The sequence below is a fragment of the Crassostrea angulata genome, chromosome 4 (assembly GCF_025612915.1).
Source record: "Crassostrea angulata isolate pt1a10 chromosome 4, ASM2561291v2, whole genome shotgun sequence".
NCBI classification, from domain to species: domain Eukaryota; kingdom Metazoa; phylum Mollusca; class Bivalvia; order Ostreida; family Ostreidae; genus Magallana; species Magallana angulata.
This window is the reverse complement of record NC_069114.1, coordinates 29232507-29260168: the sequence shown is the minus strand read 5'-3', so window position 1 is coordinate 29260168 and position 27662 is coordinate 29232507. Positions and strand designations below refer to the sequence as shown.

General features: G+C 32.3%; 3 protein-coding genes across 7 annotated transcripts; 2 read left to right on the top strand and 1 right to left on the bottom strand.

Moving 5' to 3' along the window:
• Window positions 1-284: 284 nt before the first annotated feature.
• On the bottom strand, window positions 285-10438 carry LOC128182354 (UV-stimulated scaffold protein A-like). Of its 5 annotated transcripts, none has more exons than XM_052850947.1 (15): window positions 10359-10438; window positions 9704-9852; window positions 8470-8645; window positions 8219-8373; window positions 7621-7741; window positions 6309-7087; window positions 5646-5781; window positions 5450-5533; window positions 4845-5076; window positions 4355-4522; window positions 3979-4039; window positions 3130-3252; window positions 2161-2263; window positions 1712-1913; window positions 285-938 (listed from the first exon to the last, which is right to left on the bottom strand). In XM_052850947.1, exons 2-15 carry the CDS (start codon window positions 9841-9843, stop codon window positions 842-844), a joined length of 2577 nt encoding a protein of 858 aa, XP_052706907.1. In that variant the 5' UTR covers window positions 9844-9852; window positions 10359-10438; the 3' UTR covers window positions 285-841. The 5 variants fall into 5 exon arrangements, with proteins under 5 accessions (XP_052706907.1, XP_052706909.1, XP_052706908.1 ...); XM_052850949.1 differs by having other exon boundaries at window positions 4355-4519; XM_052850948.1 differs by having other exon boundaries at window positions 10350-10434.
• A 2227-nt stretch (window positions 10439-12665) lies between these two features.
• LOC128179501 (uncharacterized) lies at window positions 12666-15995 on the top strand. The gene is made up of 2 exons (XM_052846928.1): window positions 12666-12936; window positions 13710-15995. The coding sequence occupies exon 2, from the start codon at window positions 14007-14009 to the stop codon at window positions 15108-15110; it is 1104 nt and encodes a 367-aa protein (XP_052702888.1). The 5' UTR covers window positions 12666-12936; window positions 13710-14006; the 3' UTR covers window positions 15111-15995.
• A 6167-nt stretch (window positions 15996-22162) lies between these two features.
• Window positions 22163-27015, top strand: LOC128179502 (zinc finger protein 1-like). Its single transcript, XM_052846929.1, has 3 exons — window positions 22163-22278; window positions 25258-25340; window positions 25451-27015. Exons 2-3 carry the CDS (start codon window positions 25290-25292, stop codon window positions 26300-26302), a joined length of 903 nt encoding a protein of 300 aa, XP_052702889.1. The 5' UTR covers window positions 22163-22278; window positions 25258-25289; the 3' UTR covers window positions 26303-27015.
• The last annotated feature ends 647 nt before the right edge of the window (window positions 27016-27662 follow it).

Sequence of the window (27662 nt, the reverse complement as noted above, 5' to 3'; positions counted from 1 at the left end):
CCTTCTTCATCAATCAGGGAATATATGAATATATATATTTGAGCATATTAAAGATTCACTTTCATTGCTAGTAGTCGAGTTTAAAAGGCTTATCACACTAAAAAAAATTGGATCTAGCATTCAACGTCGCAACATACAGCATGTCTAACTTCAATATACATGCAATGATGTACTTTGCAGAAAAAGGTTCCTCTGATAACGTTATGTGCTTTAGAAATCATTAATATTTTTTCCTTACTTTACTAACATAGATAGAAACATGTAAAAATATAAAACAAACACCATTATCGGTTCATGAATATGATTTTATTTAAAATAAAAACATCATGAATATTCATTACATGTACTTCATGCAACAAAATATAAATAACATTTAAATCACATGAAATCTGAACAACATTTCTTAATTAAATTACATTGCACATTACAAAAATAAACTTATTATTATACATGTCCATATTTTTAAGTTCAATGGTTGTACCGTAAAATAAATATACATGTGTTTTTGAATAGTATGATAGCCCAGCTATGCTCAATTATGTAAATACATATATGTCAAATTTAATTTCTGTAACATGTTGAGATTTTAAGGATTACGTGTATTATCAAGTAAATAGACAAAATTGTCCAGTATGACCCAGAATATTTGCATACTGCTGATTATTAGAGATTTGTACAGTATAATAGATATATCTATAGAAACAGCATTTCTTTTTATACAAAAACAAAAACTTGCATCATCTACAGATTTAACAAATATTTTTGTTATCTATCATTTACATGTATGTATTAATTGCCATCAATGCATATTATGTGCCTATTAAAATTGTATTATAAAAAATCACTTTAGGGAATAGTTAAACTGGTTTCCAAATCGATCCCGGATTCTTTTGTAGGCAAGATTATCCATGACTTCATTCACTCTCTTCATGGCAGACCTGAAATAAATATAAAATGACCTTAGCTTTATAAATCATTCCTTGCATGAATGTCTATAAAAATATTCAAGTGTGTCATGAAAAATTTTATAAACGAGGCTATGTTGAAACTAGGTCAACAAAGTACTCATCAAAACCACCTTAAACTTTGAAAAATATGATTTCTAGCAATAAGGTATTATGGCACTTAACAAAGAACATTCCCTTTAATGTTTTAGCCTTGGAATTAAATTCAATCTGAATATTTTTTCTACTGTACATTTTCTTACAGCACTGTTATTTCTCTAAGGTTATAATATACTAGAATTGACCACCATCATAAAGCTACATGCATGCTCGACAAATAATTTCATGTGCCCTGCTTTATGTAGAAAAGACTTAACTAATTAATGTGTATCAATTTTGAAGAATCATCTATTGCAAAACATCATGGTAAAACCTCAATGAGATCCTAATAAAACTATACAAAAAATATTATTATTAATTTCCTGCATCCAGGAAATTCTGCGCTGTTTTCTGTTCTATTTCCGCTCTGTTTTTCGTATTTTAAATAGTTTTAATTTAAAGATTAGAAACAAGTAGAAAAAATATAACTGTCCGCATCAATGCATTTATGTACCGCCTAAAAATTTTGGCAACAAAAAATAATAGTTTTGTTATTTAATTGCTTGCCCGCTTGTACCTTTTTCCATTGGCTGTCTGACAAACAAGAAATTACATTGGTGTAGCCCTAGCTACATGTTATAACAGTCAACTGTGCACACTGCACTCACTTATTGAGGACTTTCTTCTCCAGTCTTGTTCTGGCGGTGTTTTCTACTACATTAATGTCTGTCAGGTTGGGATATTTCGGTTCTTTACTTTTCTTCCCTTTTCCTTTTCCCTTGCCTTTCTTTTTCTTGGATCCTAGATCCACCCCTAAAGCACCTTCAATGTCAGCCTGTAATTCTGGGTCCTGCCAGTCATTTAATTCCTCTACAAAACCACGTTTTCACAGAATTGATATATGTATTGATGTACATGTACGATACAGAGGAGAAACAACTTTTGCATCAATAAAAATTATCTTACATCCACTTATCAAGATGCAAAAAAACCCCAAAAACTTGATCGTACAACTTGAATTTTAGTTCAAAATTGTCCCATCTTCAAATTTCATTTTTTTTTTTTATTTTTCAAGAGATGAACTGACATATGGTGTTGTGTTACATGTATGAGTTACCCTCTAACTGTCCCTGAGTACTTGTTGATGCCATATTTTGTTGACCTGGCTCAGATGGAATGCCATATTCATCTCTGCCAATGATTTTCCCATGGAAAGGACACTGTAGATTAACAAGAGATTCTCATGTTACAAACAAACTCCTGCAAAATTTCAATATGGCACTGGTCATGCATACCAGATAATGCAACCCATAATGCTACTGAAAACAAACTATTAATGACATGCGTACATGTAAGTTCTGCAGAGCTTGCCTACCGGTAGCAGAGCATGCAACACTTGCCAAAAGTTGTGTTTTAGAGATATGGAAGTTTGACAAGAGTTCCTTGATGCCAACTCTGCTTATTGGGACTGCATTCAAGATTGTAGCTGCTACATAGGGCTACGCAGTTGAACGGTAATCTAGCCTAGCCGCTATGTAGATATTCGTAGCTTAAATATTTTATGCTAAGCATCAAATTCATGATGGCCACCTTAGTTACCACTTTGAAACAAACATAAAATCTATTCACTTAGTGATATTTTCTTCATCCTTTAAGTTATAATGAATTTTAACATGTATATTTCCGCTTGAAAAAATTACTAGTATGTCGATGTAATTAGTCTTTAGTTGAATATTTCCAACTTCAAATCTAGCGGCTAACTTTGTGGTCCATTTAATAGACCTAGATATCTACGGCCTAGTGGCTAGGCTAGCTGCTACAATCTTGAACGCAGCCCATGCAGGTCTTTAGATGTAATTGTCATTGCAAACAATGGTATGTAAACATGCGTGAGGAATGCATGAGAAATAGTTTTTGATACAAACATTGATGTGAACGACTTTAATGATGACAAAGATTTACAAAAAAATTCATTTACAAAAGTTGGTTAAGAGTAAAATTAAAAAAAAAAAAAATTAACCAGAATTTGAGGTTAATTTGATGCATGATATACTAGTATATTTAACATTCACACAGTCTATTTTACCTTGACACGATCCATTCTTTCACATAAACTGCCATTAGGAAGTGGAGCACGGCACTTCCACTTTACAGGTTCAAATTTACCCACAAAAGGAATGGTTCTCTTAGTCAGTTCTCCTATATTGTTCTGAAATTATAATAAAATCATTGTCGTTAATTATTACAATAATTACTCTCTGTTTCTGCGACTGAAGTCACTTTAAAAGCTGCTGGAAAAACCATGTAGCAATGAAAGAAAAAGTAAGCAAACTCATAATATACCCCATGCTTTCCCATTACTTGACAATGATACACATAATAAATAGCAAAGTTTGCATTAAATACACAAAATAATTTGATAAAATACGTTACTTGCAAAAAATCATCAGATCATAACTTCTTGCAAATATGCACATCTATTCATTTGTCTTTAACACCAAATAAATTTAAATTCAAAAAAGGGCCAAAATTCCCATAAAAATAAAGGAATTAAAATTTCCTGGTAATACGCACACCTATACATCGTGTCCTACATATAAATACCTAGTTTCACTAAATTCTATGCTTTGGTTTAGGAAAGCTGCATTTACAAATGATAATTACTATACATGTGTTCATTATATGGCCAAAATTTTAAGTTCATAAGGACCAAAATTCCCAGAGAAATAATGGAATTGGTATTTCATGGTAATAAGCAAATGCTTGTACACATTATGTTCTAAATACCAGGTACCTAATAAATTTCATGAAAGTCGTGCTTACATAAAAACAGAACTGAAGGACTGACTGACAGACAGGTAAAAAAAACATTATACCTGGGGTATAATAAGCTCTTACAAGTCAATATGCATATCTACATGTAAATGCTACTCACATGATCAGTTTTGCAATGTTCGACATCATTGGAAGACCAGAATTGGTGAAGGGAATCATATCTAAAATAGAATAGAAGCAAAATAAGATTTATGGTAATACATATTCAAAATGCCTTTAATAATTACTGGTATGGAACATCAATTCAGCCATATCAATCACTTGATACTGTGTACATGAAAAGACTTATTTGGAAAGTGAGAATATTTAACAGTTAAAATGTATTTACTAGATAGATTGTACAGTGGTGGATTTGAAAGTTGTAACATACAAGCTGAAGCATCTTTTCTCTGTTGCACAATTATTACTGGTAAATTTCGTTTTACCCAGCAATATCAACTGCTGTAAAGCTAATAAAAAGGAGTGAGTGGGCTTACTTAATAATCTGTGGAGCCTCAATTTTATTAGGATTTTCCCAATGTTCCAAATCGACTCCAAAAGAAATAACAGGTGCACTACTGAGCAACTTTTCTTTCCGAATTCCAGCACCAGCTTGGGTTTTATCAGCGGTAGTTGTACTTGTAGAAGGTGAAGACGAGTTCCTGCTAGATAATGACACAAAAGGTAGAAATAAAAATTTATTGTTCCATCTTCTGTAAATCAAGTACAATGTATACGCATAATATGCAAAATTAATATCTTTGAGATTTGCAAACAACCTCTGCTCATGGATAATTATCGTCGCAGACAACTGGTAACATAAAATGTTCTAACGTTGATACATGTGTTCATATACAGGTATTTTGGATTGGTAAGCAGAAACTGATGGGTAGTATTAAACACATTACATAAATGATATTCTTTCTAAAGACATTTTATTGTATACAAAGTATTAAGTCAGCTCAAAATGTACCCAATGTGGTATACCTTTGACCCTCTGCTTCTTCTTTGATTCTCTTAAGATTTGCAACCATTGTGGTAGGATCTTTCTCATCATGTTCCAGAAGCTCATTCTGAATGCTCCATGAAGCCTTCACAAAGCTCCGCTTGGCCCCAGCACCTGACGTGCTAGGTTTGACTGCTGTGCTGCTAGTTGTGCTTGGTGGTTTCTTAGATATGGAGACAGCTGGTTGTTTCTTTAAGGAGGATGAACCTTGACCTAGAAAATCATCCAATTCATAAGGATTAAAATATTTATTGGAAATTATTTTATTTTGTGATTTATTGATGATACAATATCTTGCAGCAACCTAATTTCACAATCCAGGTTTTTATTCATTGAAAATGGCATTCAATACAAGAGATGTTCAGTGACTGATTTACACTCAAATGTATTCTCCCTGACAAAGTTCTCGCAACAGCAACCATAAAATGGAAGACAAAGCATAATTACTGGTACATGTAATTTTCAATAATATTACATTGACATATCAGAAACTAAGAGATACAAATGTACATGTTCATAAATTTTTTAGAAAAAAGGATTTTTTTTTTATATGGCATAGTCAATTACAGATACTTCAATTCCATACCTGATTCTTTTTTCAGGATTTCAGGTACCTCTTCCTCGTATCCTTCTTTTTCAGGAACATCTTCAAAGTCATCATCACTTTCATCTGTAGAAAAACACAACATTCAACACCTTTATCAACTGCTTTTATTGTCTTGTGATCATTGTCTTGTGCATCATGTAAAAAAAAACTGCTGTTTGGAAAAAAGAAATCTTACCATCACTATATTTATTTTGCTCCTCAAGTGGCACCACTTTAAGATCATAGAATTTGTTCTTGATCTCCCGCAGTTGAGATTTAAGGTCAATAATTCTTTTGATGTCTTCCTCTTTTCCTCCATGTTTGGATAGAACCTTGATCATTACATAAATAAGAAAAAAAATTTCATTACGAAAAATTCCAGACTCTTCTGGCATAGTGATACCCAAATTAAAATTTCACTAATGCATCAATATCAAGCATTTTCAGAATTTTAAATCCACACCTGAAAATGGAAAAATTCATGTAATCTTTTCATATTTCTAAACTACTGATACATGCATTTCTCAGCTAGATGAGGAAGGTGAAACTCTACACAGATTGAAATTGATACATGTACAAATTTTTTTTCATAAAGTGGTACTGAAACAGGTACAAGTAATATTTTTCTTGCATAAAGTGGTACATGTATGATTTTTCTAATCTAAAGTGGTATTTAAAAAAAGGTACATATATATTTTTTCTCACATAAAGTAGTATTGAAACAGGTACATGTATATGTTTAATTTTTTTCACATAAAGTGGATCATGCTGAATTACCAAAAAGCTTAAGGCACCTACCCATATGCATTGAGTGACAATGGGCTGATGTTTTGTAATGATCAACGACTGAGACACATACCTGTAACCAGTGAGTCACACTGGGCTGGTGTTTGGTACTGATCAGCCTGTAGTGGTCCTTCAGAGTGGTCAGCACTGGGAGGTTGTCCTCGTTCTCCTCCAGCTGTACCGGCCCCTGGTGGAGGTCGATGGCGATGCTGTACTGGTGGTTCCTCAGTCCGTGCTCCTGTACAAAACCCCCAACCTCCTCCACCTCCTCAAAATCATCCTCAGAAGATCCCTCCCCATCACTGCTGTTGGGACCCTCTGCTCCGCCCTTCTTAGTGTGTTCAGAATCACTTTTATCATTTGATGCTTGGATTTTAACACTGGCTTCAGAATCCCTTTGATTGTTTGATGCTGGAATTCTAACACTGGCCTCATCCCCAAGTACTTCTGTATTTTCAAGTTCACTTTCTATCTTTTCTACAACTTCATGTTTTTCTCTGCATTCTGTCACATCTTTCATGAAATTGCCTGAACAAGTTGAATTTGAACTGTTTTCTAGATCTTTATCTGTACACTTCAATTTCTTGGAATTACTTTGATTCTTCAAACACTTTTCACATTTATTATCTGAGGTAGAAGACTGGCTTTGCAATGAATTCAGTTTGGCACATTCTATACAATTTGAGGTATCTACTGTACATGTTTCCTGATTTTTTGCATTTCTTAGACAGTCATTGACGTTAGGTTCACTAGATGATTCAACACCAAGAAAGAATTCATCTGGAGTTGGTAGAAGTATACTGAAACAGTTTTCTACTTCCGTAAGGCAGGTTTTGATATCTGGTACAGTTTCTGCAATGATAACAAACTTTTAACATAAGAGTACAAATACCTTGGTACATACTTATGATGTATCAAACAAAAACTTGATTGAAACAAAATTTATTAGGTTCATAAATACCACATCAAAAAAAATCTGGATTTTTTTTATCCGTACCTATAAATCTGCCTTTTTATATACAGACAAATTTAAATAGTCTTGAGGTGTTAATGTTACATTAAGCCTTTCAAAAAACTGCTTGGCTTAGTGGATCCACGGAGACCTACTACCTTGAGGTAAAGGGGTTCAAGCCACCGTTGTACCAGTACAACCTTTTTTCTAATTTGATCTCAACTTGTATACGTTATTTATTCCATTACATTTATCATGGCCAAAATTGCAATAACTTCAAAAGATGCATGGATACCATCAAGAAATTTCTTTTTATTTTATTTCATTTATAAAGTTTGAAGGATAGATGTCATTTTTAGGATGAAAAAAATACTTTGAGGCTGGGGATCAGAGCACCTTAAGTATGATAGAAAAAAAAAACGTCCATATTTACCTTCAATTTCTTTCAGGACTTTATTTATCCTCTCCTTGTTGATTCTTTGTCTTCTTTCCTCTCGTTCTCTCTCTCTTCTTTGTTCAGCTTCACTTCTGGCCCTTATACCATTGAAGTCAACCTGTGAATACATGCACACATGTAGTACAGTACATGTACATGATCAACTGATCTACAGAGATATTGTTAAGAATGCTAGTTCATGTACATGTACATGTTTCAAGTAAATGTATATATTTTTTAATATACATGTAATCGAATATCTTTTAATTAATATACTGACCACTTTTTTGTGTTGTAAATTTTTCATTTATTCTGTCCTGGATTATATTTCATGCATTATCTCTAAATCATAATAGGAAAATGCATGTACTAATATGTTATCAATAAGCAAAATTTTGCGGCATTCTATTTGCTTTGTTAATAAAGCAAACAGATTTGTTTAAATACGGTAATGGAAAGTTAAAATCTAATGGTCTGTTTTGAAGCTGAGATTTGTTGAACTCATATATTGGATTATGAGGGTAACTGCAACTTTATATGATTTGCTACCTCATGATATTATAAACTTTTTCCTCACAAAAAGAAATTGGGGTACCTTTTTACATTTCTGGAGAAAATTGAACCCCAGTGACAGCTTCTTGTAAGCCTCTCCAAACTTATCGTTCCACTGCTGAATCGCTCGGAGGCTAGAAGACTTTAGAGTGTTGGCAGCTGCTTTAGGGGGAGGTAAGGGCTGATCGAAATCGACCTCTGTCGAAAAAAAAAAAATAAACATTTACAATATCCACTACCTCCCTTGGCTCTAAATTCCATGACATGCAAGATTGACAAGTTTTTGAGACATACCAACGGTTAGTTCCAGAAATGTTTGTAAATCACAGAGAAGCAGCTCTCTAAAAGCATGAGACCGATTAAAGAGTTCATCCATCATCTGGAATGCAGAGAGTCTGATTTCTGAATGTTCCTTTTCCAGCTGAGTCATTAACATGTGGTATGCTTCATTCACGTACATATCTGATTTCCTGTGAAAAAGTATTTTTAAAGATTTTTCCATTTACTAGAAAAAATAGGGCCTAAATTGCACTAAAATGGCAATACGTATAAAAAAACGTGGGGAAAATATTGTAGCAATTTAATTAAATCATTTTGGATTGATATAAACAATTGGTTCATAAGGCATTTATTTTATACATAACGTTGAAACAGTCACCTTAACATATGATAATGAATTTTACTTTGCTCAAAATCTTTCTATAAATGATATGAGAACACAAATATTTACACTATAAGCCTTTGTTTTCCCTCGGACTGAAATGTCACACTTTCATTGGTTTAAACATAGCACGTGATTGCCTCATATATCTCTATATTTGTTCGGTGAAAAATAATATTAGGCAATATGGCCGTCATTGGTCGATGCTTTGCTTACTCATTTCGACATTCCATTGTATTTAATGTATAAACCGTATGCTATAAGTTCTTAAAGTATTTGTAGTAGTTGCCCTTTGAAATTCTTTAAAATTAGAGTAGTTGCCCTGAGAATATTGACATCACATTGTTTTGTTTGGAGCAGAACAAAATTGCAGCGTCGAAATTTGCTCAAATCTCTGCAGAGAAAGAGAGAAAACGTACATCTAAAATTGAATAGCAACAAAACATTGTAAGTAAACATGGGTGGAGCAAAGATTTTTAAAGAGTAATTGAAAGGTGAGATTGAAAATTTTGAAGACTTTAAATGAGTTGAATTGGACGAGATGTTAGGCATCTTGTACATGGCTTTGCGCAGATCATCGTTATTTGAGAATAAATATGTCGCTTGATCGTCCTCAGGAAAAACAAAACACTTATAAGGTTAGTTACTGACTCACTACGGAAATATATTGGATTGATCAATCTCATAGACGGCGAGGCTTTGCCTCGCCATCTATGAGATTGATCAACCCAATATATTTCCGTAGTGAGTCAGTAACTAACCTAATAAGTAATAATATCATTCCCTTTTTTAAATACAGAAAAGGTGAACTGTATGATAAAAAATATCACTTTGATAAACTTTTATTTTTATGCACACTAGACCTACTTGCAGATACTTTTGAATTTTTTCATTGTGTCTGCATTTAGCACAGGTTTTCCACTGGTGGTCAGCTGCTCTACATATTTCTGCATTTCCTGCTGCAGTGTATGGTCCAGACATTCTGTGTCTGGTGTTTCTGTTGCCATTTTCTTAACCTATTGTAAACAAGCATTACATATTACAAATGTGAAACTTTATTAAAAATGTATTTCCAACGCAGAAAAAATAATATGAGATGACAAGAAATATTAGATCATCAAAATTTTCATTAAATTTAAATTACATTTTTCAATTTACATTTATTTTCAGTGTCTTTGTTTTTGATAAAATAAAGGTTCATCTTGTCCAGATATTCAACCAAAAAGAGTTAATTTCCCAAGAATAGAGTTTAAGCTTCATTTCTTGCAAAAATGTTTGCTTTTTGACCCGCAGCTGTCGTATTTCAACTTTTTCATAGAATCCATTGTCCTAGCTAAAGATACCGTGCATTTTTAAAAAACTGATATTCAGTCACAATATGAATATTATTCGCTACTGATCATGTGTAAACATCCCGGAGCTATATATGTAAAATTTGACTAAATTCACAATTCGTAAAATCGCTCAAATTGTTTCTTTGCATTTAAAATGATTGATCTAATAGCAAAGGTACCTCACATACTCCTCAGTTTGATATCAATGAATTTTTTTCTTTTTGTTGTGCAATTTTTAAGTCCCAAATCAAGCAGGAAGTAAGCCTGCACAGCAAAAAGAAAAAAACCAAACCGAAAGGGTTCCGAATTGACGACGAAATCTAGGTCACAGGTAGAGAAAGGTCGATCTATTGCCAAAGAAAGTGGGCGCACAAGATTATAAGTTTGCAGGAATCATCGACACGAATCAATAGTGATTTAAATGTCTATAACCTGGAAAGATTATGTACAGATTTGAACAAAAATTAATTACTCAAACTATATCATGTTGAGGGTTGATGTACATGTCTATTTCGGCTATTAAAAAAAAAACCCTCACAAGCTTTCTAAAAATGGCAATGAGAGGGTAAATCGATAACTAGGCCTAGTTATACTGGAAATGTTAATGCAAACATATTTTAATTCATTTATATCGTATATCTTAATAAACTAGTACTAAGAACAGAAAATAGTGTTCATATGGCAGAAATCAATAACGGCAAATTAAAATATACCGGTATTTTATAATTCAACATAATGTTATATCAACATACATTTAAAAACAAAAAAGTTAAAAAATAAAATAAAATGAAAAAGGAGTCACCGGTAGGATTTGAACCCCAAACACCGCATGTATGTATTCACTAATCGAGGACGAAACCATTGAGCCATGCGTGACTTAACAATATGCGGTATAAAGTATTGTTTGAAACAACATTGTCATATCCATGGACTTTTTTTTTATCCTCCCAAAAATATTTTGAAAAAGTACATAATTAGTCATCTCTGGGTCATCTCTCCATCTTTCTTTAAAAAGCGACATCTTTAATGTTGAAATATGTCATCTTTGCACGTTTCAAATTTGTGGAGAGAAGACCCAGAGACAACAAAATCATTTAAAAACAGCTGTAAATAAGTAGGATTTTGCATGAATTGCAGCGTGTTGCTATATTTAGACCCATATTATGATAAAACCTTTTGCATTACAAACATTTTGCTACCCATTCCACGTCCAGCAGAAACCAAATAACGGTTATAATTCGGAAAATGTGCAAAATTAATTGATGAAATTTCCACTCTCCTAGTGCGCCCAGATTCCTGCCGAATCTACATCTTAAGCGCCCACTTTCTTTGGGCAAGCACAGTCACAATTGGAAAATGAATAGGAAGTGTGAACTATGAAAGTTTTTAATTGTAGGCCTAATATTTATCGTTAAAAATGGTACCTAATTGCCTCGAACTCAAGGATGACTATATTTAAGTTACTTCCTGGTAATATTGCACGCGATTGTGAGTCCAATACTTGACTTAAAATGTTGAAGAAGCATTAAAAATACCCATATTAACCATTCTAAAAATTCAAAATGTAAAAATAAAATTTAAAACTTTGAGTTTAAATCGTGTAAAGCTGTTTTTCGTACCGAGTTTCTAAAAGAAGCAATCAAGATATAGCCTACTCCTACTTGTAAACGTAGTGATCATTGCTAAAAGGTATTACATTACACTCTGACATGGGTTAATTTTTCGGCGAAACTTGTTACCTTCATATTTATATTGTTGGGTTAGAGGTCAGTTTCATGATAAATAAAAAATAAAGGTTGGATAGTGACGACCACTAGCAAGGATGTTTTGTCAGACAATTTATGGAATATATAATTGACCAAATACATGTAGGCTTCATAATGAGCAAGGGATTGGAATGGCCCTAAGGACTTTGCCTGACTGAAAATTAATGTACTAGTAATTAGACTTTAGCAAAAAATATAATTATTTTTTTAGAATGAAGATTTTTGAATCTTTTTTTTAAGATCGAAGAACAATTTAATCATAAAGGTGAAGGGGATGGGGGAAGTACGGGGGTTGTGATTTTGGGGTTACTTAACCATTTATACCACTTCATGTGTCATCACTGTCGTGACAGGAAAATATACACTGTACATTTTAATTAAAGTGTTGAGAATGTTGACCATTTTATTTTCAGAGTTTAGACCAATATCTTTGTATACTCTGTCTTCTCGCTATAATAAGCCCAAGGATAAACAACGAAAAATGGTTTTTAAAAATCATATAACTGCTTTTAACCTACATGTACATGAAAAGTAAAGACCCGCCCAAACACCAAAGCCCCTGACAATGAGGTCAGAATTAAGAATAACTGCTCATCACAGATACGTCCGGATTCCCCCCCCCCCCCCCCGCCTTTCTTGGAAATTGAAACTTAATTTTTCATTGTAAAAATGTAACATACTTGTCTTTACATCGCATTTCAAAACATACACGTATCTAGTCTGCACCATTCGTGAATACATGTGTGCGTGTGTGGGTGGGGTAATTTTATTAAGTTTAATTCCCGGTTTTAATGCCAATTTGTTTGCCATCTAGAAGAATATGTGTTACCATTTAAAAGACATATCTCTATCGATTTTTGTGTTTTGTGTATTGCTCGGTAAAGTGTTTAAATACTTGTACCTATTGAATTCGTTGACTTAGAGATTTCGCAAAAAACAATCATACAAAGGTACGCTGAGTCGAGGCTATTTATCTATTTCAAACCAGTTATATATAATCGTAAGTATGCGCATATTTACCCCCAAAAATGATTATTGCCAATATGTTTATTGAATCTAAAAGTGTATTGTTTGGGTGTTTAAAACCATTTGTTGTGTGATCATGTTTAGTTTGACGTTATTGGAAACCAATATTTGGACCGCGAGTGTGCATGTACCCCGTGGGTTCATGGTGTTGCCCAGTGAATGAGGTGGTTGGGAGGGGGAGGGTTGACGAAGATAACACAAAGACATGTATCAAGTTGGCCAGCTTGGGATGTGAACAACAGTTTCTGTTCTTACTATTTTATAGGTGATTCTGCTAGATTATGGTGTAGATTTAGTAATAATGTTTTGATGTAAATATGTGTATTTGTTCATTCATCAACTTCAACCATGAACATCTTAATAGAGCTCTCCAATCACCCCCTAAAAGAACCAAAATAACCAACTTTTTCGAATCATATATAGACACATGGTGACAAACAGGGCTTAAGGAGGACTGGATAGTCCTGGTCATTGTTCTATATTTAACTCATTTATACGAAGAGCTACATATAAGGATATAAAAAATGTTCAAAATTTAAAGTTAAGTATTTGGATTTTTTCTGTACATAATAATAATTAATGGCCAATAACATTACATTTAAAAGCCAGATCTGATGGGTAACTTATTGATCATTCAGCCTATTCTAACTACGAGAGAACGGATATTTTTTAAAAGGCCTGTGTTTCTGCTTGACATAACAAAGAAATAAAAACATTGTTGTTTCATTGGGTTATTTTTTCTTCTAGATGTTGCATCACATGTGCTTCAAAAATTTCGTCCATTTCAAAGAACACCAAACTTTGAAATTTCAGCCTGGTATCAACATTCTTGTTGGGCAAAATTCATCAGGCAAAACCAGTATCCTCGAAATGATTCGACGGTGCATGACAAAACGCATAAACAATCACGTGACCAGTTCCTATGACGAATCGAGGGAAGCTTACCTTGTGTGCAAATTTGATATAACCTCATACTAAGGTGAACTACTTCATTCTTTGGACAAGAAACCTGCTGTGCAGCAATTAGGGGACCGACAAGACCCGATGTACCTTCTTTCTATAGTGCAAAAAATTCCATTCAATGGACGTGTTATTTGGAAAAAATCTGTTTGTTTCAAAAGAGACGATAAGGTCACAGTACTAGTTGGATATTACAACGTGGAAAAAGACAATATTTTGTCCAGCGAAGATAATGTAGAATTTTTCATGGGCGAGATTGATTCTCTCTGGATGCTGGATGACGCTGATTCGGTAAAAGACAATGAGGGACAAATAGTAAAAGACTTGAATAAAATTGATGCAAAAAATGACAATCGGTTTAAACAATTGGACTCTTCTAGTAAGTTGCTAGACGAGATTTTAGAAATAATAGAGAAAAGGTACGTTTCCACTACCCCCATGAGATCTATAAACTCTGTCCAGTGGAGTAGAAGCAGGCAAAGGTCTTCAGAAGAATCTGCAAACTGTAAAGAGGCCGTAGAAAGAGCAGAAATCTTGCAAACTTTGCTAAACAATAAAGAAGAAGTAGACTGTAAAAGGGCAGATGAAATCTTTGAGGAAATTACGAGACCTTTAGTTTATAAGTTCTCTAAAACCGGCAGTGATATAATTATTGAACATAAAAATGATAACCCACCAGAAACAAAACGGGTGCCTCTCTTAAAAACACCTGAAGGAATTATAGAAGCACAACAGCTGGCTTTGTTATTGGCACACAGAGAATTTAAAACCCTGTGTTTCGAAGAACCCGATAGAGGCATGCATCCTAAAATGATTGAGCAACTTTTACAAACTCTGACAGAAGAAACCGGCAAAACAATTCTAGTTGTTACCCATAGTCCATATTTTATAAATCATATCACTGCCGAGTTAACCCACGTTTGCGTGCGGCGAAGAGATGATGATTCCGTTAAAAGTGTACACAGTGTACAACGCTTTTTAGAGAATGCTAAAGCGTGTAAAATTACTGACACAGATGAACTCAAGAAAATTGTCTTTTCCTCTCAGATTCTTTGCGTAGAGGGTAAAACGGACAAAATTTTTGTACAGGCAATTTTTGAACATATGAAGAAAACGATGGGTATGAAATCTATACCTGCTCACCAGATAATCGTAATGAACTCTAATACGCTTTTTCAAGCAGTGTAAAGTATATGTGAATCTTTGAATGTGAAATGTGTTGTACTTTTAGATAGAGATGCTATCATTAGGCCTCAACAAACGCGAAAAGGAAAAGTTCCAAGAGGTTCATCAAATAACCAAGAAGAGACCATCAAAGAAATAAGATTAACAGGAATTACAAGTAAAGAAGACGAAAATATTCTCCAAAAATGGGAAGGTAAAAGTCTACAGAAATTTGAAAGTGCTGGAACTTACGAAATCCTTTTTAAAATTCTTGCAGACAAAGATATATTCATCTGGAAAAATGGTAATCTCGAGGATACTATTAGATCTGTTTTTACAGGCGGTTCATTCTTTGAGATGTTTAAAGAAGATTTAGAAAAATTGACCGTAAGTACATTTGATAAAGAAAAACTTTCCAAATTAGCGAAGGAGATGTGTAAATCAGATGAAATTCAACGTTTTCTGGATTTTTTTAAATCAAAAGAAAAAAAATGATAAAACAAAAGAAGTTATTTACAAAAGGTCAAACGATCAGTGATGACGATTTGGAAGTTGCTATTAACGAATCTAAGGGTCAAACCATGTGATGTTGTAACTATCTACCTCTAGAAAGAAGAATTAATGGACGTTAAATAGAATACTTGTAAGTGATATTATTGTTCCAAAATGACAATTTCGATCAGGAAAGTCAATTAAGAATGTTTAGCAAGATAATCCTATCGATTATATCATTTGCTATTCAAACTCATTTGTAAGTAGGTTCTAACTATTGAGCACGGCAATGTTCTATTTCAGGGTATTTTTATAACGTTAATCTATTTTATAATCATAACGCTTTATTCACTGCTACTTTTTATTAATGTATCTACTTAGAGCTTATTTACTGTATTCTTCTGTTTTGAAAATCATTCAATCTATGGTTAAAATGTTGTTTTATTTTTAAAGATTTATATTTTATTTATTTATTACTCTTTTGTTGTTATTATTATTATTATCATTATTATAATAATAATAATTATTATTATTATCATTATTATTAATATTATATTGTGAATTGTCTTCCAAAGGTTGAAAAATACATTAAATACAGCGGTTTTGTCATCCTAATGTATTTAAAAATAAACTTAAGAAATATGAAAGGTTGTGACGATTATAAATTATATTTTGTGGTGAATATCTTTTGTTTAAAAAGTGTTTGAAATTAAAGGTACTGACTACAAATGCTCATCATAATAATGTTTGAATAAAATATTTAAACACAAGTGAAATGATGTTTGATCTGATCTTTTTAAATCAAATTTTCAATTTTCATTGAAAATAAAAAAAATATTAATAGTAAAACTTTGCTATTGAAAATGTGTTAATTTAAAAAAAGGGATAGATTATTTTTACTGGGGCCATTTTAGTCAATCCGATGTCCTTTTTAACTTAACCTTTGTCTTATAGTACCATTTTAAAAATCATTTATTGATTGTAATACGAAGATATATCGACACATTAAAAATTCTCTTGTACTCTTTTTTAAAAATAACGTGATGAACTTTGTTCCGATAGAAATAGAATTACAAAGAAAGCTTAAAAAGTCAATTTACTTTTTAAAAGATATTAAATCTTTGAATATTAAGTATTACTGTTCATTAAATATTTTACTAGTATCCCTATGAGAAGTCATTTTGAATTATACCCTTTTCACGTGTAAGCTGTTGTAAAATAAAAACAAAAATTAAGAATTAACCAGGTACATGTACATGTCACCTCCGGTTTCGATTCAAAACATACGGTGACCTCTGCCTCCAGGGTCATGAAGCAATCTCAGACTTAAGTCAAATATTGAACACTGTCGTCATGTCATTTGATACAAAACACTGACAAAATTGAAATGCTAATAAACGTGTCTTGATATAGAGTTGTTAATTACAAATTTTATTCGCCAAATTATGATAAACACTCATTTAATGACATACAGAAATTTTGTATCGGAATATAACACCTGGTCTACGCATAGATTTATCTTTAAAATAGTCTCTGTATCAGTTAGATACATGTATATAAGCTGATCTTAGATCTTCGAATGGAAATTAAATTTGGTGTCCGTAATATGAGAATCCGTGCCTATGTCGATACGTAAACTTAAAATCTCATTAATATTCTGAACGAATGATAGATTAGAATGTGTTTAGTAACAGAGACTAGAGGTAACCTAATGTGTTAGCAATGAGTCTGGGGGGTCACCTTATATTTTATTAGTATGGAATATCGGATCCCAAATGTGAAATTAATAAAATTTCATACATAATACTTACACAAAGATAAGATATCGCCTTGATTTATGATAACGGTACAGGTTAAGCGGAGCCGAATTGTTATATGATCAGAGGTCAATCGAGAAATTAACAAATTTCAAATAGACATTATGAAACGCACAAAGAAGACTTGTGTTAAGAAGGCATGGTCATATTTTTTTTTCAATATACATTTACTATATTACTATCGAAACAAAAGTTCATACATGTATCTTGATTGTTAAATATATAAAGGGACTAGGTATCATCAAATACGTTGTATAAATTTTGAGTAGAGACTACGTTTTGTCATGCATTGATATGAAGACCAGAGATCATCAAACAGAACTCCATACATAGATAATGACCAATGCCCCTTATGCAAGTATGATTGAAATAATGATGGATCCATGCTTTCTTCGTAAGTTTAAATGCGCGTGTAATTAAATGGAATAAGAATAGAACTTTGAGGTCAACTGATCTCCTAATTGGCATTTCATATCTAAACAAATAGACATGTTTTCAAATCAAATAATCATTATAAAAATGCGCAAAAATAAAAGTATTTAACTTCTTTAGGAGACTAGATAGTCAACAAATTAACCACCAAATCTACCTATTTAAGGGAAGAATTGTTTAATTTTAAACTATTTTTTAGTAAAGACCTCCCCCCGATATTTTACCATTCAAATTTTGATATTCTCCCATATTTTTATATAGAGCTCTTCTTATAAAGTTGATCACAATGCAATCTACATGTATACAGTCTAAATATGACCAAGACCATCCAACCCTTTTAATCCATATGAGATGATTCAGATTGAATTTTAACGCACAGACGATGACCGATATTTAGGTGGCCTGCAGTAAAAACGAGCATACCGGTTACACAATATTCAGTCAGTGCACTCTCCGACAAACGTGATAAAGCACTGGCACCAGAGAGGTTTGTCGGTTTAGCAAAGTTTATATTTGATGTTGAATTTTAACATTCTTTAATTAAATTAAATTAAATGTAAAGTTAGCATAGTTATCATTAATTTTTTTATATGTAAAAATGCCTTGTGATGAATAAGCAGACTCATGTTAAAGTCGCAACCGTGAAAGTATTTTTATTGCATTTATCTTCTGAATAGAACAAAGAGGTACCTGAAAAATTCCCCTTGTTCAAATAACGTCAGATTTTTCGCAAAGTACAATAACGATTGATAAATATTTCGAATTTTCACATCATACTGATTTGTTTTGATTTTGAAATGCTGGTAAAAAGGCATAAAAAATTAGATATTCTTGGTATCATAAAAAATGACACAGTATTTAATAAATGTTTTTAAATAATATGCTTAAGACTAACTCACCGATACAAGCTGCAAAGACATAATTATGATAAGGAAACATTACATATTTTTTTGGTTTGGATTAAAAAGGATTTGAAAAATCTTCTGTTTCCATACACGTCATTCTATTTTTCCTCTATTTTGGCAGATTTGTTGTAAAAACACAAACAGTTAGATCAAAAGTGATTTACATTTTCAATTCTTAATAGAGTTTCATTGCTATTTCAACGAAAATATAAAATGTTGTTTAAGCATTTAAGCAACCTTGAACATATTTTCCTGTGGGCACGTTTAGAATTTGTTTCATCTACTGTTTTTATGAAAACAGTTTTTATATCTTCAAAAAATATCCAGATTTTCAAGTGATTTTTCAGTATACTACGAATTCTTGGTTTATCTTTATTAAATGGAAATCGTTTCCTCAATGTCCGTATTAAAGGTGTTTGTTTTCGTATTGTTTTTGAATTGTTTTCTCTAATTTTCAAACAAATGAAGAATATAAGACAGCCCTGTTCGTGAAAAGAAACTGATCACGACTTAAACATTCCTTGAATTTGTCGTTATTTTTTTTAACCCTACAACAGGGTAAATGTATGTATCTATATGGTTATGTCACTGCTGACAACCGTCTATCTTCTGACATTGCTCCTTGTAACAATGCTACAATAACAAGATAAGATATATTATTACGTATGAGAGTTCATTTGAAAGTAACGTCATTAAAATCATACTGAAAATGTAAGCAGAATAATTATTTCTTTTAAGGTCTTTCAGTTGTCGCATGACGTCATTGTGGGCTTTCCGGAATAATTTACCGTTATCGGTTATAATATTAGTGGTATGTGATGCATGGTTTTGCCAATATTTTTTGATTGCATTTGTGTTTAACAAATTTTAAGCTATGTAAAGTGAAATGACACTAATGTTTAACAATTAATAAAGAGTAGTTGGAGTTGAAATGCTGAATTCAATGAAAAACTGATAAAACGGTACATAGGAAAAGTTGACAGAGACTACAATTCATAATTTTTTATTGATTTAACCTGGCAAGGTAAACATTTCTTTGCAGATTTTGATAGGATATATAATGAATTACAAATGTACCACTTTTCAGTGAGTTTGAACCATTATTTCAAAAGTTATAGACGTTTTATGTTGCTAAACTGTACTTATTCAGGGTTGAAAAATTGTATCGAAATGTACTATAAATGTGATAGCATTCATACTAGCAATTTAAATGGCCTTAAAATGTTAAAATACATAAAATAAAGGATTGCAATTAATTTCTTTAAAAAATTGTTTTATATTATACTGAAACCAGCAAAAAAAATGTGATGTTTGAGAGCAGTCGTCGCTATAATTGCCTTGATAGTGTACCTGTGTTAGCTTCTACAGCATGAACAAAGTATTTGCAACATATCCATATTTAAGTTCAATTTGAATGTTTACATATTAATCTTCAAATTTAAACAAATATTACACGGATTTAACCATAAAAACATCAAGGGTGGAGAAACCTTAAAGTGAATGTATAGGAAATATCCGCACGCGGGTGACGTTGTACATCAATTTTGACTTTAAAAAATATAATTTTCCACCAACAGTTCTCCTCAAAGAAATGATCCACTCATATAGATTTCGTTGCATTTAAAAAATATTGGAACCAATCGAGAACTTATTTCAAGTAGTCTTGAATGTTTATTTAATCGTAGGGATATATTACGTTAAGTCAAGTAAATGTTTCTTTAAAACGATATCTCCCGAGAATCCTCCTTCCTTTCTAAACGTTAAATGTTATCATCAAGTTCCAAAGAAATTAAAACAAAACTATATTCAGTATTTAAATGTGAATGTCAGCAATTTAACACCAATATCAAAATGTTGCATATAAACGGAACTTCGTCATGGCTAAAACATTTTTTTTTATAAATGTAAAACTTTTCGTTTTGAATGGTCAATAATTCATATTTCAGAAATATGATACTATAGTATAATTCTTCTTTTTAGAAAAAATGAGCAAGATTGCAGATGCATGTATTCTGAAAAGTTTGATGGAATCCGTCACAGAAAAATGGATCAAGGTAATATAAGCTTAGTCATTTGAATCGGGGCATTTTTTTACACGAATTGATGGAGATGCAAATAATGTCAAGTTGACTTTTTGTCGCATACTTCCTTTACTGAAGGCCAAGGATTACTTGACTCAACGATTGCAGTCTTGCACAGCAATGGAACACGGAAATACTTATGGCCTTTGGTCATTGTAAATAAAATCAAATACAAACTTTTGTGCAACGTTTAAAATGCTTTATCTTAATGGCTATGTGGTTTGATTCTTTTAACGTATCTAAAAATAACATATTGGGGATTCCTATGAACTGGTATAAAGAATTCTATATTTATTATTTCATTATTCTTTCATTATAAATTACCATACATAAAGCTATTGTATAAGAAAATTCTATCTGGTAGTCTCAAGGATTTCAAATAATGAAGTTCTCTTCATTAAGTAGTGCGCTGGTTTTCCTATAGAGTCTTTAGAGACCAATTTTTCTTAACCTAATAGAAACAGAATTAAGACATAATTATTTACTTATCGATGTAATTCTCCATTACTAAATGACAGGATCTTTTTAACTTTAAACAGAAACACCAGTTTGAGGAATTTTTTTATCTTTAACATTGTTATCTAAATAGAAGGTCTTAGATGACCTTCACTACATTAGCAAAATATAGTATTGATATTGGGAAATCATATCACTTTAAAGTACACTTTTTCTTTATTTTATCTTACTAATACTTGAATTAGTTACAAATCATGCAATAAATTCTATATTGTAGCTTATCTATTTCAAATAAGAGGTAGAGTACCCCACTTTACTTGCAAAAAATCTTATAACTACAACTACATGCATATGTTGTTTTTGGTATATAGAGGGTCAAAATAGGACCAGCATTTAGATTTTTTGTATGTATAAAGACAGAATAGAGGGAAACGTTAAAAAGGAAAAATAGTCAACATATATTGGTAGACTTAAAGGTGCATGGACACGATTTTATTGTTTTATTTTTAATTATTTTCAACGTTTTAGTCATTTCTAATGACCGGCCAAAATTTGTCAAATGTAGAGTTAAAAGAAAATTTTTAAAACCAAAATCGTGGCCAGTTCTCTCATATACATTATGTATTTTAAAAATGTATGCGATCTGTGCCATTGGGGGGGGGGGGGGGGGGGGGGGGGTTAAGCTAAAAGATGTGTTTCTATAAATTCTTATGTAAAAATAAGGTTAATGATAAACATGTGAAATTAGGTTTTTATGATGTCACCTTTTTTTAAAACTAAGAACATGGATATTATCGACATTGGCTGTGGAACGGGGAGTTTTTCAAAATATTTCCTTCCGTTTGAGCCACGGAGCATAACCATAATGGATGACAGTGAGGGTATGCTCAACAAAGCTAAGGATAAGCTACAGCCAGTCCTTCCTTCCACCAATCTGTCATTCAAACATGTAATTCTGCCAGACATGCCATATGAGGACAATTCTTTTGATGCTGCCATGATAAATTTGGTAAGTTTCACCTTTTGGACGACGATTCTTTCATTAAATATTAAGGTTTGAATGTGTACAATGTTTAAGGAGATTAGGTAGTTAACAAATTAACCATCAGATTTACTTCAAAATTTTATTAGATTTTTACAGAAAAATTATTATTAAGTAAAGAAAAATTCTTACTATTTTGTTTTTCTTCTTACTTTATACAAAGTTCACCTTCAAAATGAAATTAATATAGTTTCACTAGACTGATGGTCACGACAATTAAGCCCTCTTAAATACATACAAGTAAATGTTATAGGTATTGCATCATTAGAACAAGACCCTGACGGGAATTCATTTCCAACCGTTGCTAAAACTTTAAAAGAAGTGTTCCAGATTTTAAAACCAGGTGGGGTCTTATCTATTACATCAATAACACCGGAGCAGTTCGAGGCAAATTGGTTCTCTCAGCATATACAGAGATGGCCGAAACGGTTACTGAGCCATGAGCAACTGAAAACTTATTTATCAGAAGCTGAGTTGACTTTAAACTCAGCATACAACACATTAAGAGCTGATTATCACCCAGTTCATTCAAACCCTGAAGGTCCTCTGAGTGAAGCTTGGAAAAAGAGTACATGTATTTCCTTTTGGGAACTTGCACAGAAGAAGAAATTAAAGACATGGTTCAAAATGTCACTCGAATGAAAATGAAGGGACTCTTCAGAAATATGTAGACACTCATGAAAAAAATTGGGATTCTTGGAGCCTTGCACATTTCTGCTTCAGTAAAGGAAATAGAGTATAATCTATGAGGCCAATAAAACATCAAAGTTTCATTTTTCCCCCATAAGATAACCATTAATGCCAAATGTGAATAATCATAATAATTATCATTTTGTTAGTTGTATATATTTAATTAAATTTGATTCTATGAATTTACTAAGACCCCCCTTCGGTATTTTCTATATATATATAATTGTCATATACAAAATAACACATACCTTGTTGAAAAAAGCTTTAAAAAGTGTATTCATTCTGTTAAGTAATTTCTTGAATTTAAAAAAAATCTAAAAAAAAAGAATCTACTAGTCACAGTAAACAGTTTTTGAAAGAAACTGACTCCATTAATGATCAGCACCACAAACAATTTATCTTTTTAAAACATATTGCAACAAAGCGAACATCGTCAGTACCTATAGCATCAAAGCGTTTTGAGCACTTAAATAAGAACAACTATAACAATACAGATGGTATTGTAGACAGATATAAATATATAGTACGCACTATCAACTAAAAAAAGGCAGTAGTTATAACAACGTTGTTGGTATTGTCAGCACACTCCTCAGTAAATAAAATATTATTTCGTTTTATGCGACATTTTATTAGAAATCTGAATTATTTTTTAATTATACGGCATCCTAAGTATGCTTTTGGAAATTAATTTTTTGTATCAATAGCGTACAAACGAAAGAAATAAGATTTTAAACAAACACGGTTTTTTCAACATAAAAACACCAGGCCTCTCATAATGTTGTTAATCATTCCTTTACCGGTTTTTTTTGAATGATCAAATGTTAGCATTTCTTACGTCTTTTGAGAAGAAGGAAAAACAAATCACACTCGTCGGCCGATATGAAATCATTATTTGTAACTTGTTTTCCTTGAGACCCACTATATGGTGGTAAACCTTTGTTGACCATAACTTCTTGGACAAAAAAAAAAAACTACAGTCGAAATTCATATTTTACATACAGTACAGAAAACTGTATGTCATAACGCAGACTCATATTGCCAAATGAAGACACAAATCTGGAGTACTTAATTTTTATTTCTTGCAAATTAAACATGAAATCATAGTTTAAGACGAATTAAACTATGTTCAAAATGGGAAAAAATTGATTGTACGTTGAAATATATTCCAAAAGATACATAAACACCATATTTACGATTGTTTGGGTTTTTTTTTTTATTTAACAAGATAACATACTCACCAGAAAGGCTTGTCAGCATACATCATTGATATGTCTTAACATTAACGTCTCTAGGTACTAGTATAAGCTTACAATTCAGTATAAAAATATTAGAAACACAAACAATGATTTTGATAATGGGAAAAGTTTGCGCAAAGAAGAATTTTAAAACATCCCGGCAATGTCAAAGAAAATGTTGCGATGTGATTTAACATCCATATGCAAATGAATAAACATCGGATATACTAACATGATATGCCACATGTAAGTTGAACTGACATTTCAGCAAATACAGTATTTAACAGCATATGATGAATCAATTAAAGCAGCTCATAACAATATACATGAAGGAAAAAGCTGTCATCAGTAAGATAATTTGAGATAAAGAAGGATACTGGAATCTAGAAGTTCTGAAACCAGCATTCAGAAACAACAATCAATGTCAGATTTTTTAAAACGTAGTATGCAAAAAAATTAACAAGACAATGCAATCATATCATATTTAACTTTTGTGAACGTCTTCTTAAAACGTAATTTGTCTGATAACAAAATCGGTCTTATAACCTCTGAAGGATCCCCGGGGAGTGGGCTAATTGAATTCTTCTTTCATTTCGTTATCAGCCATGGCGGCCGACGAACGGACTATGAATTAAATTTGATGAACGTGTCACACTTTTATGAATGAAATGCGAGTAAAGAAAGAAAATTCGAGGTCAATTCTGAATGGGCAGGTGAAGTTTTGATAGTCTCTAGTATCCTCGTCTATGACGTCACAGGCGTGGGTACTCGACCGTGAAGACAAACATAATCTTCTTCGCTTGATACCCCTATTTCATTCATAAAATTTATCGATTGACTTTCCCACAACCTTTAAACCCGAGATGGATTTCATTCATAAAAGTGCTGATTTAAACTCCTCCTCTGATCTAAATCATCCAATCGCGCAAGTTTAAACAACGGCGAAAGGGTAAGGTTTTTACATACCGTGCATTTGCATATTTTTTTCTACAAATATAATAAACATTTTTTTTACCATCAGAAGCATCAACAAAGTTGAAGAACCATTTTCTCATGAAACACTCATTCTTTGTCCTCACATTTACCAGTTCTCCTGCCGTACAGGTAAGTTAAATTAATTTTATTGTTTTTCGATAGAAGAATGCCTGCTTTTCCAAATTCTGTCTACAAAATGTATAGGTGCTTTAAGAAAAATAATCATTATCTTTATTAAGGTTGGGTATGACATGGAAAATGTTAAAGAATCAGGAACTAAGCAAGTACACTGCCCTCACTGCAAATACAGCACAGACCGGAAGAACAATATGAAACGTCACATTGTGACCATGCACCAAGACTCTTCCAAACTTCTGGAATGCTGCGACATTGTTTTCAAATCCAAAGCTCTGCTTCGCGAGCACGTGAATGTGTACCATAGATCGGGATATTCCTGCAGCATCTGCAATCGCAATTTCTGTCGGAAAGCTCTCCTTCGTCGACATCTTTCAGTTCATAACGGTCAAAAGGACTTCCACTGTTCTTCGTGTTCCTACGCAACAAGTCATAAAAGTAACTTGGAAAGACACCAGCGGATTCACGCCAGAAGAAATAGTGCTTCCGAGTCTACGGAAGAGAAGGAGTTCTCCGATTCAGAGAGTGCTACATCTAGAAATACAAACACTATTCCCAAACAGCAGCGCCACAACCAGTTTGTGAAAAGCAAAACGCATACAAAAATTGTTGCGAAATACGAAAACATGGTAAATCGAAACGAACTATTTTCAAAAAACACTTCTAGAAAAAAAGAACATACCAAAGAACAGTCTTACGTGAAAACCCAAGCGCACGATGATAATATGAATAAAGTCAACATAGAGGGTGTAAAACAAGAAACGGAGCGCGTACAGACTTCCGCTAAGAGACTGGTGTCCAGACCTTATAAATGTAGCTTATGTAATCATTGTTTTACCTGTCAGAAACAACAACAGGTGCATAGCTGCACCTATATACAGGAAAATATTCCTAATGTCCCGATTACGTGCCTGATTTCGAAAGGTATCCCTCCTGAAGAAAAATATTACCTGTAATTCAAGTGTTATAAAAACTGTATAATTAAAAATGCATCATGTACTTTGACATTTTCAGGATAAATGGATAAAGGGATAAATGTACTTTTTGTATATTTCGTTCGTCAGCATCAGTTATCATGGAATATTACAAAAAATTAAGTGAATCCTGAATGCTCTCAATTACTGTTACGAATAACTCATCATCTTTTCATTGTCTTTTGAATTTACAAAACATTAGTTATAGATAAACTGATGCAAGTTTGTTATGTTTTATGTGTGCATTTATTATTTTCATAATTAAAGCTACACAGTGGTTTTTTTTGGTGACCGTCACTCTTTAAATATGAATTGTTGCCTAAAAACCCTCTACTTTTTTACGCTGGTATTTTTCAAACAATTAAAGCATCATTACAATTGGTTACTATTTCTTTTAAGAGGGCTGGATAGTCATGCTCATTTATGGACTATATTTATCTCCTTTGGACGAAGAGCTCTGTATAAAGATACATTAAATATTAAAATTTTAAAACTAAAATGTTTGGACTTTTTCTTTACTAAATGACATTCTATGACCAAAATCATCATGTTTAAAAGTTTGAGGAAGAATTCTTTGTTGACCTTCTAACCTCCGCGAGAAACAATACATCATTTACGATAGCAAGTATTTAGAAAGGAAATGTTTGTTTCTTTATTGCAGGGGGCGTTCTGTTATGTATAATTGAGATTTTATCTATGAATTTCTCGACAAGGAACAGAGACAGAGCATATCTTGAATTTTTGTATTATTTGGAAATGGTTTGGATTTTCTTTTCATCAAATGGTTGTCATCTGTATATATCTTATTTTACCTTCCTGCATCGCGTTTTACCTGTAACTAGGACTCGGTTGTCCGTCTATGGCTTCCTTGTCACTTTGACCTCTCTTTTTTCTTTTCTGTTTCTTAGGCCAAAATAAAATTTTTATTTGTTTGGAATTGCTTCCCGCCTTATTGAAATACCCCCTGCTGATAAAATTTTATTAGCAAAAAAATATAGAATTTTTTGTTTACATCGAGACTTTTATTTTTTTTTTTTACTTAGTTTTAATAAGTTAAATTTCAAGTTTGAAAAATTAAAAAAAAAAAAATACCCTCCCTCCCTCCCGGGTATCGAAACCCCCAGGCAGCAATTTCAAACAAACATTTTTAAGGAGGCCATAAATATAATAACATATTTCTTGGAAAGAATTAAAGCCCAATTTTACCAAGATATATAGCCAACATGCACCATTAGATAAACTTTGAAATGTCACTCCATAAAAAAATGTCAAATATGAGCGTGTAGAGAAGTTTTTTAAACGTAAATAAATCGCCAAAAATAGACAGTTTTAAGGTCAGACG

Excerpts from the sequence above, each read along its gene's own strand:
- LOC128182354 (XM_052850947.1), bottom strand. The coding sequence starts at position 9,843 with ATGGCAACAGAAACACCAGACACAGAATGTCTGGACCATACACTGCAG. Across the intron at positions 3,253-3,978 it reads AACATTGCAAAACTGATCAT|AACAATATAGGAGAACTGAC; the intron begins GTGAGTAGCATT and ends TTATAATTTCAG. Across the intron at positions 2,264-3,129 it reads AAAGAATGGATCGTGTCAAG|TGTCCTTTCCATGGGAAAAT; the intron begins GTAAAATAGACT and ends GTTAATCTACAG.
- LOC128179501 (XM_052846928.1), top strand. The coding sequence starts at position 14,007 with ATGTACCTTCTTTCTATAGTGCAAAAAATTCCATTCAATGGACGTGTT.
- LOC128179502 (XM_052846929.1), top strand. The coding sequence starts at position 25,290 with ATGAAACACTCATTCTTTGTCCTCACATTTACCAGTTCTCCTGCCGTA. Across the intron at positions 25,341-25,450 it reads CCAGTTCTCCTGCCGTACAG|GTTGGGTATGACATGGAAAA; the intron begins GTAAGTTAAATT and ends ATCTTTATTAAG.